This window comes from Lynx rufus, unplaced genomic scaffold (genome assembly GCF_022079265.1).
Source record: "Lynx rufus isolate CCGP_SWC_20201006 ecotype Redwood Valley unplaced genomic scaffold, mLynRuf1.p SCAF_3, whole genome shotgun sequence".
NCBI lineage: Eukaryota > Metazoa > Chordata > Mammalia > Carnivora > Felidae > Lynx > Lynx rufus.
In genome coordinates, this window is record NW_025814845.1 from 52,715,340 (window position 1) to 52,733,736 (window position 18,397).

General features: G+C 34.7%; 1 protein-coding gene across 1 annotated transcript in view; it reads right to left on the reverse strand.

The window, feature by feature from the left end:
• The window catches only part of LOC124521070 (transmembrane protease serine 11F), a 71,024-nt gene extending 56,940 nt beyond the window's left edge, over positions 1–14,084 (reverse strand). Inside the window, exon 1 of the mRNA XM_047092250.1 lies at positions 14,077–14,084. Within this exon, the coding sequence (XP_046948206.1) occupies positions 14,077–14,084 (8 nt within the window). The remainder of the gene's footprint in view (positions 1–14,076) is intronic.
• Positions 14,085–18,397: the final 4,313 nt, after the last annotated feature.

Below are 18,397 nucleotides of genomic sequence, written 5' to 3' on the forward strand. Positions count from 1 at the left end.
GATGTCTAGAAAATCCACCAAGTATTGAGAAATTAAATAACCACCTTCTAATGACTTACATATTAAAAAGAATTCACAATTAGAAATACTTTGCATTGAAAGAAAAAATATCTACCATATAAAAATTTGTGGGATACTCTTAACACAGTGCTTAAAAGAAAATTTTATAGCTTTAAGTTCTTTTATTAGAAAATAAGACAATAATTTAGCCTCTACCTTAAGACACTAGAAAAAAGAAAAGCAAAGTAAACCAAGAAAAAGTCAAAGAAAGGAATAGCAAAGAGCAAAATAGAAAACCAGTAGAAAAAAAATAAATCACCAAAAACTTGAAACATTCCAAATATCCATCAGCTACTAAATGGATAAAGAAATCGTGATATAGCCATGCAATGTATTCTTTCTCAGCAATAAAAATGAACACACTTATATATGCAATAACATAGATAAATCTCCCAATGATTTCACACACACACACACACACACACACACACACACACACAACTAAGAAAGAAGCTGGGTACAAAAGACTAAGTACTATTTGATTCCATTTATATGACATTTGAAAAAGATAAAATTATAGGAACAAAAAACAGCCCAGTGACTATCGGAGACTGGAGCAGGAATAGAAGATTGACTATCGATGAGCACAGGTAACTTTTTAAGGTAATAGATATAGTCTTGATTGTATACATTTCTCAAAACTCATAGAACTGCAAAACTAAAAGAGTAAATTTACTGTAAAGGAAAGTTAGGAAGGAAAATCTCATGAATATAAAAGGCTAATCAATCTTCTGTAACACCATGTATAATAATTACAGTGACTGCACTGAAGGAAAATGCTAATGGACACAGAACAGGCCCAAAGAAAGGAAACTAAAATGACCAAGGGGTTCCTAGAGTTGCCATATGATCCTAGAGTAGAAATATTAAACTCTAATCTGGAAAGAGTAAGAGTGAGCAGTGTCATTATCAAAAACTCATTTAACAAATCCCAAAGTGTTAAAAAGAGTGAGCATCCTTTTAAACTAGAATTAAGCCAAATGGAAACTGGGATGTCTGAAAATAGATAATAAATTTATGAAACTTATTCCAAGAGGTTGTGCTGATAGGAAACATGGTGGAGAAAAAGAGAATTTGTACATGTTTATAAATACTGAAATGATAATGGCAACTAAAAGTTGCAGTATATTTCATCTTTAGTGTTGATAACAGAAAGGCAGTGCAGATTATTACATGTTACACTTCCTGAGGTTGGATTGGCAACATATTACTAGGCTGGATGGGCTCCTCTGAGTGAATTTCATGGCCAGACAAACCTTCAACAAAAATTATTTATTTAAATGTAAGAAAAGAATAAGAGTTAATTTTTTCTGTAACAAATATCTTGGTGGGGTCCATGTTACTGTGGCACGTATTCTTGGAATATTTTGCTTGCTATTTGTTTCTGTTAAGACTCTCTTCAACTAGGACTCCCCTTCTTAGTAAGATTATCACTGGGTGAAAGGTTCAGCAAGGCTTAGGCCATTCCACATCCACATGCTAAACTATAACAAGGGGAGAGAGAGAAATCATAAAAAAAATCACTTCACTTAAATCTTACACTATGACCTAAGAACTTTTCAGTGTTTATTACTTTGAAATGTCTATTTTAGAGAGTAGAGGAAACCTATCACTTTCCCAAATGGAGAATGGAATTTTGTACTTAGGAATTTTTATTTTTCAATTATCTTGAGTATCAAAGGGTGTCCCTTGAAGATCCCTTGACATTACTCTCAAGAGGAAAGAAGCAGTATTCACATAACGTTCACAGACTGAACAGTAGAATCTTCGTGTTATTCTGTTAACATGTTGGTAAAGAAAGGTGACTTCTTGAAATTTTGAACAAATATTTGTCATAATAAAGGATAAATGTCTCACCAAAAAAGGAATCTGAGTACTAATACAAGTAATATCCAATGATTATTTAATGTTATCTTGAGTAGAAAGTTGGGCATCCTCACTGAAAAACCTTTCTAGTTCATGTTTTTGCCTCTTAGAATTCTCAATATTCAATTCACTGAACTATAAAAAGAACTACTAATTACCATTGATCCTTGGGCAAAAGTTCTCTTAAAGAACATCCCTACATTTATTTCACTCCCATGTAATTAGTGTTAGCTAAACTAGATGGTTCTACCCCCCTGACCAATGGTTGTTCAAGAGTGGACATGTCAATTCAGTTCTGGCCAAGTATATGGGAGGGGAAGTTGGCTGGAGGACTGCTAGCAAAGGCTTCCTTTCTTTTAAGATAAGTCAAACTAGGGGTGCCTGAGTGGCTCAGTCAGTTGGGCGTCTGACTTTGGCTCAGGTCATGATCTCACAGTCTTTGAATTCGAGCCCCATATCAGGCTCTGTGCTAACAGCTCAGAGCCTGAAGCCTGCTTTGGATTCTGTGTCTCCCTCTCTCTCTGTCCCTCCCCCACTAGTGCTCTGTCTCTCTCTGTCTCAAAAATAGATAAATGCTAACAAAATTTTAAAAATAAATAAATAAAATAAGTCAAACTAAGAGATCATTTCTTTTCTTTTCCTCTGCACATCCTGTATCAATCTGACACATGGGACTGCTATAGCCATATTGCAACTCTGAGAGAAGCCAACCTGAGGGCAAAGTTGAGTCACTAAAAACAGCCTAGGGGAGACAGAAGGAATCTGGATCTTACCTAACACATTTGAGCTGCTATATCAAACAGGAAGGACTAAGACCACCTCTGCTTTTAGAAATCCTGTTATGTTAAGTAATTTTTCTTATTGTGTAAGCCAGTTTGAGGCTGGATTTTTATTTATTTTATTTTGTTTTATTTTACTTTATTATTTTATTTTATTTTATTTTATTTTATTTTATTTTATTTTATTTTATTTTATTTTATTAATGTTTACTTACTTTTTGAGAGAGAGAGAGAGAGTACAAACCGGAGAGGGGCAGAGAGAGAGAAGGAAACAGAGGATCTGAAGCAGGCTCTGCTCTGTCAACATAGAGCCCAAGGCAGGACTTGAACTCACGAACAGTGACCTGAGCCTAAGTTGGATGCTTAACCTACTGAGACACCCAGATATCCCCAGAGGCTGGGTTTTTAATTGATTGCAATTGAAAACATCGAAACTAATACACATATTTAAATGTTAATTCTTCAGCCTCAGTATCTTCCAAGAATATGGAAAAGATGTTTTTTGTTTTTTGTTTTGTTTTTTCCCAAGCTTAAAGATTTGATTCAGGCTCTATTGTAACTCTATTTTGGATAGTTCAGACACGGGCTCTCGTATTACATGCCTACAGAAATATTTAAAAAGAAAATTCTTTTTAACCCACTGCTTTGTCTGTATTTTATGCAATTTGGAAGCACCCAATTACGAATCCTTGGTATACTAATTACAAATATTTCTAGCAATTCTTTGAAATCGGGTCTTCAGGATTTTCCTTGGTAAGGAGTTCTGATATTTATATATTCATTGAAAAAATAGTTCTTGAAAATTTTTACTGTTTGGGGTAGAATGGTTAAGCAGACATTTTCATAGAGTTTATAGCCCAGGGGGAAATGCAGACTTAAAAAATATTATAAGAATATGTATATAATTACCATAATGAAAAAGCTAAGAGAAATGCAAGGTGCTCATCTATGTGTATAATACAAAAATTTGATCTAGTGTAGGGGATCAGGGAAGATCCCCCCAAGAACATTTAAACTAAAACCTGAAGCATTATCTAATTAAGTGAAGCTTAGAAGGAAGAGCAGCACAGGCAGAGGAAGCAACACACGTGGGTGAGTTGAAGTTTGGCAAATTCAAATACTAAAATAAGACCAGTGTGGATGAAACACAGTGAGTGTGAAAGAGAACAGCCTAAAGTCACTGCAAAAGATAAACAAAATAATTCCACAGATGTTTTTGTGTATGAGTGAACAAAATTAGTTCCACAAATCTGGACAATATTTTTATCATAAAAAGTTCATTAATGAATAAAAATAAAAATATACAGAGCTCATCATAGTACTCTGAATATTTGTAAAATTTAGTCATGTAAAAATGTTAGAAAACCAGTATTAACATGGATACCTTATAGGCAAAAGGTAAACGAATTACAGAAATACTACCTGTGATCATTAATATAAACATCCTAGTATATTAACATTCTTCTGTTTTTTTCTACCTATATTTTACAGTGTACTGCTCTATTCAGCCACCAGTTACATGCTGATTTATTTTTTGCTTATGTGTATAAAGTTTACTTCTCTAAGATTATAAACTCCTAAAGCATCAATGTTTGTCTTCTGCTTTCATATTTCCAAAAGGCCCCTGCATGGCAATTATTTAGGAAGTCTGGTTGACTTGAAAAATTTCAAATATGAATAAGTCACAAGGAACCCAATCCACAAACTTGCCAGTATTTCCTGAAGACAAGGAAGACATAAATCAATATTTGACACAAAACAATTGAGAACAACCATAATAACTTCCCAGAATCAAATCAAGAATCCCTGGTCTGAGGTTTTTATTTTCTCCCCTGAAGCTTCAGAAAAATAATAACACATGTTATCTAATAGTAAGAACAACAAGGTTTTCCATTAAGGTTTTGAACTTCAGGTCAGGTAATAGGCAAGGTGTTTACTTTTTTCCTCAGGTATGATCCTGGAATTCTCTTTTAAAATATGACATACGAGAAATTGAAAAGAAAATTCCTAAATTACAAGAAAGTGAAAAAAATTATAAGAAAGTGCATATCAGCCTCACCTCCCCTTCTTTTTTTTTTTTTTTTAATTTTTTTTTCAACGTTTTTTATTTATTTTTGGGACAGAGAGAGACAGAGCATGAACGGGGGAGGGGCAGAGAGAGAGGGAGACACAGAATCAGAAACAGGCTCCAGGCTCTGAGCCGTCAGCCCAGAGCCCGATGCGGGGCTCGAACTCACGGACCGTGAGATCGTGACCTGGCTGAAGTCGGACGCTTAACGGACTGCGCCACCCAGGCGCCCCTCACCTCCCCTTCTATATAGCACATCCAGCTGACTGGATCCATACTGGAGCCATACCTCCTGTGTCAATTCCTTTTTAAGTTTTACGAAATAGCCCTATGAACTCTCAACAAATTTTCTTTTTAACTCAATTCCATTTGTTTCAACGAAAATAATTTTACTCATCTTCACTTAACACAGCATAATATGCTTCCATTGAAATCACATTCTGCTACTTGTGACTGAATTTGGGAGAGAATATCTCAGAGGACAGAATTAAAATGGTCATAGTGACTGAATAATTTAATAAACTGCTAAGCATACACTCTCCTGACAAATATTTTGTGTATTTGTTGATGTGAAACATTTTTGGATGCCAACCTTAAAAAGCCTTCAGTATGTTGTCTACCATTCAAAAAAAATTTTTTTTTAACGTTTATTTATTTTTGAGACAGAGAGAGACAGAGCATGAACAGGGGAGGGGCAGAGAGAGAGGGAGACACAGAATCTGAAACAGGCTCCAGGCTCTGAGCTGTCAGCACAGAGCCTGACGCGGGGCTCAAACTCACGGACCTTGAGATCATGACCTGAGCCGAAGTCAGACGCTTAACCGACCGAGCCACCCAGGTGCCCCTGTTGTCTACCATTCAAAGACTAAATAGTTACAGAGTGCTGTTAGTTACAATAAATTTGGACTTGCAATGTTATATATATATATATATATATATATATATATATATATATATATATATATCACAGATACCAAACAGAATGTGCTATTGATTTGCAGTTTTTGGCAAAATAAATAAATGCATATATGCATGTATATGTACTTTTAAAATGCAGTTACTTTCAGTAAGCAGCCAATGTTCTTTGCTTAGCTTCCTGTATGATTGATATAAAGGTTTGTATTTCAATGGTATTTTGCAATCCAGTTCAGTGGGAGGATGTATGATTAAGATATAAATGTCCTAGATAAAGGACATCAACAGTGTTCTCATTTGCAATTAATATAATCTGCATATTAAATAAACAAAATTAACATGTCCCAGAATCTTTCTGTCACATTTCTGAGGTGTCATGTGTGAAAGAGGTAATGAGTAGTTAAGAGTGCTAGACTGGATACAGAGTTTAAGAGCTTCTCATTCTTAGAATTTTCCCCTCAAATGCTCAATTGCCTTATCATTGATGAATTTACTAAAATGCCATACAACCCAAATGCTATTTCATTAGATTTGTATTTTTTTCAAACAGCTATTTTTTATTTTTTGAAGGTCTGAGTATACATTAAATGGCTCATTGATAAATTTTTAAAATATTTATTTATTTTGAGAGGGGGAGACAGAGAGAGAGGGAGACAGAGAATCTCAAGCAGGGCTTGAACTCACAAACCATGAGATCATGATCTGAGCTGAAATCAAGAGTCAGAGGAGGCCTAACCAAATGAGCCACCCAGGTGCCTCCACTGATAATGAACTAATTGCTATAGTAAAATAATCTAAGTCCCAGTGGTTTAAAGAAACACTATGTAGCTATGGAATCACAGAAAATAATTGGACTTGAACTTCTGAACTTTTAGAGAGATCCTACAAACTATGTATAAAGTTTAAACAGTGTAAATATTAAATTTTGTTTGGACTCCATTTTTGTAGGACTCCATTATTGAATTTCATATTCTGATAGATTCTACTTCTATTTTTATAAATGAATCAACAGGAATTTACTTCTATATTTCCATGAAAGTCCATTAATTGACTTATCATGGTATTACATCTGGCCACAGATAAAACTCTGAAAAGGAATTAGAGTCAGAAAAAAAGCTTATTTCATAGCTATGTGAATAATAATAGCCATATTTCATTATAAATATTGCAGAATTTGGAATTCAGCTTCTGTATATCTTCTCCTATGCTATTAAACAATTATTATAAATACAACATTAATTTATGAATCAAAGAAAATGCAATTCTGGTAGGTAGATTCCACTCTAAATAATGCTTATTTCATTTACTCTAATGAATATGTAACACATAATTGAAGCAGAAAATCCCATTTCAGGCACCTAGAACAACTAATACATCAGTCTTGAATCAAACTACATTTTATTTAAAATACATTAAATCATTTCCAGAAAGACAATCATGAATCTAGCACCCTTTATCCTCATTAGTTTAGAGATATGCAGTGTGCTCCCTGAGTGCCTGATCCACTTAAAAAACTTTTTTCTGAGGGAATGTAGGTTGATCCTTGAACCTGAATTCCAGTTTACTAATAAAAGGGGTACATAGCTTAGCTTATTAGAATTGTGTAGTAAGAATACAGTCAGTTGCCTTTGCTATGTTCCTTGATAATAAACTGCAACTCTACCTCAGCCACGCAAATTTCCAACTAATAGAGAGCCTTGAAAGACTCAGGACAAATCACACAATACAAATAGATGTACACAACACTACTAAAAATTTGATTCAAAATCCAGAAGTTTGTGAACGAAGTCTTTCTCAGCTAATAAGCTATATCCTTCCCTGTTGCCACAGGGTTGTTATAAGCAATGTTTAATATTCTTTTAAAAGCTGTTGTCAGCAAGAGAAAGATGGCAGCTGACCAGTTAAATAAATAGCAACAAAGCAAAATGAATGGTTTTACCAATTTTAAAGAAGTAGTAAATACTGACTAAATTTTTCCTGCTCTTGTTGGACCAAAGGGTGAAGGACACAGGAGCGGTCCTAAACAAGAAGTAGTTGGTCCAAAAAAGATGAATCATGAAAAGCGAGGATTCTAAGTTTATGTTTTCCTCTAAAGAGGGCATATTTCTTCACTTAACCTTATCAAAAATGTGAACAGGTGATGGTACTTGTCTGAACCATTTTACCTGATGATAACCCAAGTACCCAATCACAATATCCCGTGAGTTAATATGTTCTTAAAAGTGACATGATATATACGGAATAGAATAATACATTGATCTTTCCTCTCTCTTGCCAGTAGCAGAAATGGTGGCCAGTACCACCAAAGCAACTGAAGTTTGAGATTGAAAGTAAAGGTATAATCAGAGGCAAGTAACCGTCAAGGAGAAAAATGATTATGGAAGGATGAATGATAAGAGGGAGGAGAAGTTAGGACATAATTGGGCAGGAAATGCCTCATTGACATAGTAGAGAGGAGAGATAAAACGAAAACACTGACGTAGTTTCGAGGCGGTGTCTGGGCTAATATGCCCAACACTATCTTTAACAGACAACTTGTTCACGTCTGCACGTATGACCAAAATCAGGAGTTGAGTGTGTAAGATGGGAGTAACATAACTGACCTGATTTTTAATCTATCTTTAAAAACTTTTATCAAGATAAAGCTGTAGATTCTTGCTTTATATAGCTTCTCTTATGACTTGACACTGCCAGGTTGTACTAAACGTCTCATTCATTTCAGGTCCTTTTATTTATTTCGGTTTATCTGGTTGATTATGAAAAGAAGCAGTGCAGAGCATATGCAAAAATCTGTCAACAGGTGTAAAAGGGGGACATGCAAGAGTTGTTGACACCTTGTAGATTAAATAAATAACTGGATTCCCCCCCCCCCCCGTTTGCTTACAATAGTGTATAGATACACCCTACACTCTGTTTTGCACTGGATTTTTTTTTTCCAGGAGTTAATTTTTGTCAGCTCGCTCTACCTTATTTCACCTTTTGGGATGTGTATTCAAGTTTGTTTTACATTCTAGTATCCAAGTCTGTGGTTTTTAGATAGTATGGAGGATTTTTCAAATGTTGTCTTCATAGTTTTTTAAAATCATGGAATTTTAAAGTTGTGTCAGTCATTCTATATGTGTGTTTATATGTGTGTATTTATAAACAAAATAAGACTTGGAAGAGATTTGAGTAGTTTGAACCATGTGAAATTTCTGGCTCAGTCATTTTTAACCTATAAAAGGACAACTTCATATGGTTCCCACTAAAAGATCACACTACTGTATATGTTCTACAGTTATATTTTAGATTAATTCATTTTCATTTTATATAAAATGCCAAAGTTGTGGGCTGCTCTTTTCACCCAATGATAATGTTACGTAAATTACTAAATGCCTCAAAGTAGTCTGTTTTCAAATAGTGAGCAGTAATAAACAATTAATTATAAAATCTTAAAAACTTTGTAAAATAATTCAAAGACAAATACATTTTAATACTGGCAACTACAAGGAATCAGTTAAAAGTCAAAGTTTAGTTGTATACATTATTGGAAGAAAATTTAATGTACAGAGTCTAAAACAGCAAATGAAAACTTCTCTCATATCTCTTTGAATTGACATCTCAACTTGGATTTTGATGTGAATATTCTTGAAATGCTAAGGGTTCGAATGCTTCATAAATAATGAAACCATATAATGAATATATGATTCAATAGCATGAAAACCATCTTGCTATTTTTCCCAAAAATCCATCCATTACCCTACTACATCTAACCCCACAGTACTCCAAAGACACAATATCCTTTTTTTTAAACTCCATCCTTTTGTTAATTTTATTTATTTTCCTTTTCATCCTGTTTTTAAATTTAAGTTTCAGTTAACATACAGTGCAATATTGATTTCAAGAATAGAAGTCAGTGATTCATCACTTACATACAACACCCAGTACTCATCATAACAAATTCGCCCCTTAGTATCCATCACCCATCTAGTCTATCCCCCACCCTCCTCCCTCCATCAACTCATTGTTTGTTCTCTATCACTAAGAGTCTCTTGTGGTTTGTTTTCCTCTCTTCTCTATTTCCCCCCATTCCCATATGTTCATATGTTTTGTTTCTTAAATTCCACATTTGAGTTAAATCATATGGTGTTTGTCTTTCTCTGATTGACTGATTTCACTTAGTATAATACATTCTAGTTCCACCCACATCATTGTAAATGGCAAAATTTCATTCTTTTTGATGACGGACTAATATTCCAATACACACACACACACACACACACACACATACACACCACATTTTCTTTATCCATTCATCAGTTGATGGACAGTTGGCCTCTCTCCATAGTCACTGGGGTACATATACCCTTTCAAATCTGTATTTTTGTATCCTTTGGGTAAATACCTACAATACCCTTTTTAAAGACTACTGCAAACAACTGCACACAGCACTATCTTCTTGGTCAAGATACTGGTTTCCATGCTGTCTTTCTATACTTGTTGAAGAATGTTAAGAGGCCCTATTTAGATCTTCACAAGGCTTTTTTAAGTATATAGGAAAATATTTAATATTTTCAAATGCATTTCACAAATTTAGCTTTCATTTATTTGCAGATAAAAGTAGGCTGTAGAGTGTTATCATATAAACTGAAAGTCTATTTTTTAAAAAAGCCAGCAGTTATCACTGCCAACATTATCACTGATTCCAGAAATAATTGAAAGAAATAAAGTGAAGTATAAAAAACTTTTGGAAAAAAATTAGCTCATACTTATTGTATTTGTCTTTCATAACCATTTGTTTGTTTAGTTTAATATGGTGTCTCCTCAGGTTATAAACACCAGAAAAGTAGAGAATGTTTTTATATTCCTGTATGTGTCTATGTGTACGTTTATGTGCATATGATACGTGTATATATGCAAACATGATATATACTCACAATGCATATATAGTACATGTATATATGTGTCTATATTATGTGTGTATATAATGTGCTACTGGTACAGTATAAGCTAGAATAATAGGCATTTGTTGAATTAATGAATAAATGAAACTTTAAAATCTAGTCTGTAGGCATTATGTGATGCTTTCATCTCTTTTATAATAAATCCCCATCAGCACCACAACACAAGTTTTCTTCTCTCCACTGTTTGGCTTTTTGTTTACCTTCTGAATTACTCTACCTCAAATATCTCCTAGGCCTTCTTGAATAGATATGTAATGAAAAGTAAACTTGAAATTTTCATTGACTCCAACCGTTCCTCCTTTCTCAGTCTCTGTTCTTTGGCTTTAGGCATACATTATCATAGGTCACCAGACTAATGTTGAGGGTCTCCAGTGGGCCAGGCAATGTGTTTGGCATTGGGAATATGGAGAGCTGTCTGTTTGACTGGGGGCCATAATTGTAAAATACTTGACCATACAGAGAAGTGACAACAGTAGCATATACAATGTTTATGCGAGTTTTTAATAGGATGGCTGTGCTTCAGGAATAATTAACACATAAAATGTAAAGTAAGAAAAAATTCACAGCGATTTTGATTAGAATCTTCAAGGAAGATATGGAATCTCATCAACTGTGAGAAGGAACATTCTTAGACAGAAGAAACAACCTGTACATGGCAGTCTCCCTGCCGTTCCCTTCATGCACATGTATATATGTGTCTATGTGCATGTGTATATGTGTATATGTGCAGTTCTGCAACTGCACCAGTAGAGCCCCCCTAGACTGCTCTGTCTACCTGAATGGTTCTCAATAGCAAGTTTTGTCATTCCTTCCTTATGCCTAAAGTTTTACTCAACTCTCATAATACAGCTCAGTGATTTTCATCTGGTACAAAATGTCCTTCATCGTCTGACCAATTGCTCATTTCATCTGATAATTTCCAACATCCATTCACCAGTGTATGTCAAGTCTCATGACCTTTGCAAGAGCTGTGTTCGACCACTCCAGAATCCTGACTTCCTTCTCCTCCAGCTGATTCTGAAGGTTTTTTTTAGACTAAACTCAATCATTATATGTTCAGAGAGGCCTTTATGAGATAGAGTGGGTATCCCTATAGCATTCTGTTTATACTTTTTTTTCCACACTTGTCAGATTGTGCCCTCAGGGTGTGGCATCCTGCCACTAAAGTACCTATATTGCAGGTAGCCATATCTCATCGCTGCCTCACCTGTGGGAGGCACCAGATATAGGGACTAGTGAAAGAAAAGCTCTACTCTGGGGTAATTTAAGTGGTTCTCTAGTGCCTTAAGAAAGTTAATGTCCTCCATATTAACTAGCTATTAACACTTTTGAAATCATGGAATCAAAAGACTTTAAGACTAATGCAGTTTTTTAAAATATTTTTTGCCATGACCCACAGTAAGAAATGTTCTGCATCATAGCATGGAACACACACATAATCATGTATCTAAAACAACAGTTCCACAATTCAATATCTAGACTTACTAAGTATGATATGGTAAAAATATAACAAAAACCCCAATATCAGATAATACTTCACAATTATTTAATTTAACCAAGAAAAAAACCCAAGATAAATAATATCAAAATAAGCCAAATAATAAATAAAATAGCTTTGTGCTTACCCACCAAAGAATGATTTCTAGTCCCATTAATAGTGACAACTACTCCCCCATTTCTGTTAGTGTAAACTCTCCTCACATTTTACACATAAAGGGAGTGAAGTCTTGAGAGATAAGTGACTTGTCCAGACAATGAGTCCAAAGCTGGATCTAGGACACGTCTAAATGTCAGGCTAGTGTTCTTTCCACTACACCACAGTGAGAAAGACGGAGCTGCTGTGAAGAAGCTATAGCATCTAAGTCATTCATTCTTTGAGACAGACTCTTTGCCCATGGGCAAAATACCTGTACTAAGGAAGTCAATAAGCCTGCTACCTACCCTTCTTACTTTTGTGGCACAGCCCACATTGTTGAAAGAATATCCATGTTAAAAATAATACTGATATAGAATCCAATTAGAAAAGATACTTAAAATCCTCAGAATTATAATCTCTGGGTCAGAGTTGATGAGGTTTCAATATAGAAATTTGATGTGTCCGTAATGATACTTTTAGAGTGGGAAAAGGAGTGGACAGAGATGATACCAGAAGTTGGGAAGAGAGGAACCAGGCTGACAGAAAAGCCATACTACAGAATTCTGAGCAAAATGAGAACGGGAGAACTTCAAGTTCTTTGTTAATTGTTTACAACTGAAATTGTGAGCATAGCATGTATTTGTGAATGTTTATTAAATACAAAACTAATTTTTCCTACTGCACATTTTGTCTTACTCTGTCCTTATCGTGGTGAATTAGAAATAATACTTTCTCATATTTAATAAGAAGTTCACCTCTCATATTTAATAAAAAGTACAGATAATATGCTGTATCAGGCTGTCCTTAAAAGGCCTGTGGGGAGAAGCTTTATGCATGAAATAGACAGTCTTCCTCAGGCTAAGGCTTTTATTTCAGAGTAATTTAGGAAGGGCAAGAACACTCATTATCTAAGAGCACCAGAGCCTACAGGCTTAAAGTACTATGTTTCATTGAAGACAAAATCAAATGACTGCACAATTATAATTATCAAAGAATCATGATTAAGTCTGAAACATCAGTCAATGCAAACCTTGTGGGAAATTGGTGTCTGTAGAGGGGTCAAGAATCTCTTTGAGAAGCAAGGTTAGACTAAACAGGTGTTTGAATGAAATCACTCACATAAAATATTGGTTATTTATTTCTGAGTCTGTTAAACAATAGCCTGAAATTACCTAAATGTGTATATATATACATACATATATATATATGTATATATATATATATCATGACAAATGTCACATAGTCTAGATTTTGTTAATTCAATAATTATTTATATATGAATTTTAATTTTCATCCTTCATATATATATATATATATACACATATATATATAAATCTTACTGCTACCATACTTTCTATTATTTAGAATTAAAAATTGAAATTCCAATAAACTCTCCTCTTATATTTCAAATCTTCCCAGAATATACTTCACAAAGCAACATAAGACAAAAATTTATTCCAAGCTACTGATCATACCAAAGAAATTAACTAAACTGTATTATAGATTACTTTTTGAAGCATAGGTTTTTCTAAATGTTTAAATATAATATAGTTAATATATTACTGCATATCATTTCTATTTCTGTTATTTAGAAAGAAAGGATCATATTGGCTCCTTTTGTTTTAAAAAAATCTTATATTTAAACATAGCAACAAAATAAAACTTTAACAGAAAATATAGTAACACATTTTTTTTAAAAAACCTCTTAGTTTTAAAGCACCATCCACTAGCCGTTTGTCCTGCCCATCTCAGGAGTTGTGAACCTCTGTCCCTGTTGATAACTCTGACTGAGAAAAGCTGCGTACTTACGCGTACATCATGGACCCAGGACTGGGGCAGCTTCTATTCAGTCACCATCTGATCTCTATCAGCCAGGTCAAGGCTGGGAGGCTGGAAAATAATAAGAGTCACTGGCAACAAGAAAGGAAACGAGTCCTACAGGTTTACTGACTGAGATCTGCTGTCCTGATGTAGCCTGATAAGAACATGATCAATTTTGTGCCAGCCAGTTCAACACAGTGAAGTAATTATTAATACTTCATAGCATAGAGAAGCTCCAAGCAGTGGACAGCACAACGTGCAACTGCTGATGATTCAGAAGACCATACTTTTCCGGTTGGGGAGGTATGATCAGGATTGAGGTGTGGTTCCAATTTGTTTAAACAACAACAACAACAAAACATTAGAGCACCTCAATGGTACTTTTTCCTTCTTCATGAGAATTGTTGTGTCTCTTCCCTTTAAGAGAAACTTTATGGTGTTGTGGTGAGGACCTGGGCTATGGGCCAGGGTGCTTATCTCCACCACCTTGGTAGTATGACCATAGGCATGGTACTTAACTCATTGGAACTATTTTGATCATAAGTAAACTGGCAATACTTGTGTTAGCTTTTTTGTGCATTTTAGCTCTAAAGATTATATATTTTATCGAAAGAATTTAATTAGCCCCCAAAAGGCAAAAGAGGAACATTAAAAAAAAAAACCCAACAAAACAAAACTTTTTTCTTCTTTCTCATCATTAAGAACAGCTTAGTTCATCTTAACTGGGTATGAATTCCTCAGTGTTTATACTCACTTTATTTTTTTAATTTTTATTTATTTATTTTGAAAGAGAGAGAGTACAAGCAGGGGAAGGGCAGAGAGAGAGGGAGAGAGAGAATCCCAGGCCGGCTCCACGCTATCAACACAGAGCCTGATGCGGGGCTTGAACTCACAAACCATGAGATCATGACCTGAACTGAAATCAAGAGTCAGACACGTAACCAGTTGAGCCACCCAGGCACCCCTATTGTCACTTTAGATAATTGCATTCATTCACAGAGATTCTGGTCTCAATATATGAACTTCTAATGAAGATCAGTAAAGTTTCAGAATGGATATGACAATTTTAAGAGCTGCTTTTAAAGGCTTAGAGCCAGGAAATATTAAAGGAAAAAAAATTAAACATGCATTTTTGTTGTTCATACAGAATACCTTTATCTAAAATGCTACAAACAATATCAATCTAATTCCAACGTTTTTATTATAATATCCACATAGTCATGAATATGAAATATATTTCTCAAGACATATTATGAATGGAAAAACTGGCCAAATTGTCAGTTTGTGTAATCAATTATCAACAAAAAAAAGACATGTGACAATAGAATTTTGAAAAGGAATAAAAATTTCTGAATAAATAATTCAGAAAAGTTACTGAATCACTTTACCTATTTTGAAAATTATAACTTAACTTGGCAGAAAGTAATTTTGTTCTTTGGAGATTTGACTTTTTTCAAGAGTGAAAAAAATCATAAAATTATAACCAAAAAAAGTACTAGAAAAATTATACTAATTTTAATATACAATAAAGACCCATTATTGTTTCTGTATTATAGTACCATGCTAACTTGAAATTAGTGGGGCATCTGAGTGGCTCGGTCAGTTAAGTGTCCGACTTTGGTTTGGGTTATGGTCTCATGGATCATGAGTTTGAGCCCCGCTTTGGGCTCTGTGCTGACAGCTCAGAGCCTGGAGCCTGCTCCAGATCTGTGTCTTCTTCTCTCTCTGCCCCTCTCCTGCTTATGCTCTGTCTGTCTCTCTCTCTCAAGAATAAATAAACATTTAAAAAATAGTTTTAACTTGAAATTAACATCATACACATATGCTTTTAAAATTGTTTTAATGTTTACATTAAAATAGTTCTCATTAATAAATTAATATATTTGCATAAATTAATATTATAATATTAAAATATTCTCAGTTCTTTTTAAAATTTTTTTCTTAATGTGTTTATTTTTGAGGCAGAGAGAGACAGAGAATGAGCAGGCAAGGGACAGAGAGAGAGAGAGAGAGAGAGAGAGAGAGACACAGAATCTAAAGCAGGCTCCAGGCTCCGAGCTGTCAGCACAGAGCCTGATGAGGAGCTCGAACTCACAGACTGTGAGATCATGACCTGAGCCGCAGTCAGATGCTCAACCGACTGAGTCACCCAGGCTCCCCTCAGTTCTTTATGTTAGTAGATAATACAGAGAACACAAAGTCTGGCTTAAATGGAGGAAATTTTTCTATACAAGAACCTTGTAAGTACAAGAATCCGCTTTGAGGTTTCTGGAATGAGACATGTGGTAAGCATGTATTTCTTACATTCATATATATGCAAAACTAGAGGTTCAATTGTTACGCTCAGGAATCTTTCTTCCTATTCCAATCTCTCAAATTATCTTCTGATTTTAAATGTTCTATTTCTTTAATTGTTTTCGTTTTTTCCCCCTCCTTCTACTTTCAGTGAGTAGGTAAAATAACTCCATTTACTCTCTGAGGTAATGTCTTTGCCATGGTGCGGTTGCAGTACCCTAAGCTTCCAAGTAAGATGGCTGGGTTCATTTCCTGCTGCTGTCATCAACTAACTGTATAAACTTTAGGAAAAGTCTTAAACTTTCTACATCCCAGTTTCTCCCTCTGTGGAGTGAGGATAATACTTGTACATAGTTTAAATGAAATAATAAATGTAAAGGACTTAAAGTAATGCCTGGTTCATAATAAAGCTCACAAAAATATTAGGTACACTCTTCTCTCCAACTCTCATTTTTTTCTAAGATTAGTCCTATATTGCTAATTGTTTTCAACGGACTTCAAAAGTGCTATTTCCAAACTCTTCTGTTTATATGGTTCTCTTCTCAGCAATATATATTGTGTCTACACAATTTTTTTAATTTTAATTAAATTAGTTTTAATTGTAATGCATAATTAAAGATATTGATGTATTGGATTCTAATTAATGTAGCATATGCAGAGTTTTTAAATTTATTTTTGAGAGACAGCGTAAGTTCAGGAGGTGCAGAGAGAAAGAGACAGACAGACAGACAGACAGAGGATCTGAAGTGGGCTCTGCGCTGACAGCAGAGAGCCCAAGACAGGGCTTGAACTCACATGAGATCATGACCTGAGCCAAAGTCAGATGCTTAATGGAATGAACCATCCATGCACCCCACATATGCATTTTTTTAAATAAATGTTCCTTATAAGGCTGAATAACTATCAGCTAATTCTGAAGATTGGCAGGCATTAACAGTTTGTACTGTAGAAGTGAAATTACTACATGTGAGTTTTATTTAATTGGTTCTCAGCACCCTCAGCACACCTTGCTACATGTGTGCAGGCACAATACTGGTTTCTATTACTGCATTGTTGATTGATTTATTATTGGTCAAAACACAATGAGTGTATGTTGCAAAATGTCAATGGGGAAAGTCAGCAATAAGATGACATTACATCATGACATCAAGGGGAAAGTTAAGATACTCCCAAACTGATCATGTTTCTTCAGTGTCCAAAATAAAAGAAAGGAATAGAAAAAAGAGAACTTTTGGAGTAGAATCTATAAAAGGTTTTTATACATTTCCCTGTAGTTGCAGATTTTGTAATAAATTAAATTTATGAACTTAATAGAATTATCACATACAAATAAATTAGCCTCATACTTGCTAACAGCTTAAGGTTTGAGAAGTGGCCTTAAGTTTTATCTTACACTTATTAAGACAATTTTAATTCAATTTTACCACTGAAGAAAGAACGTAAGGGAGTTAATGTATGAGCACTGCCAAAGGGTGATAACACGGAAGAGGCCACCCTCAAAGGAGACAATGAGTTCTTTGGACTAGAATGAATGTATCACTGACCTAAGGAAAAGAACACCAAATTGAATGGCCCCTCTTTAATATATATAAAAACTAACAGATATCATTTGCCCAGACAACTGGGGTGACAAAAATTGGAGACACTCACTCTAAGATCAACTCATTTCCATGTATCACTTCCATGTGTTCATTAAATCATGGAACTGAGATCAAAGGATAATATATGAGCTTTTTTTTTTTTTTTTCATCTCAAAGAATAGGTCTTGGAGTTTTTGAGCCAATGTTCAAGTCAATAGTTTTTTTCTTCTCTATTTTGGAGAGAGAGAGCACGTGAGTTGGGGAAAGGGACAGAGAGAGAGTGAGAGACAGCGAGCGAGAGAGAGAGAGAGAGAGAGAGAGAGAGAGAGAGAATCTCATGGAAGCTCCATGCTCAGTGCAGATCCCTGTCTGGGACTTGATCCCACAACCCTGGGATCCTGACCTGAGCTGAAATCAACAGTCGGACATTCAAC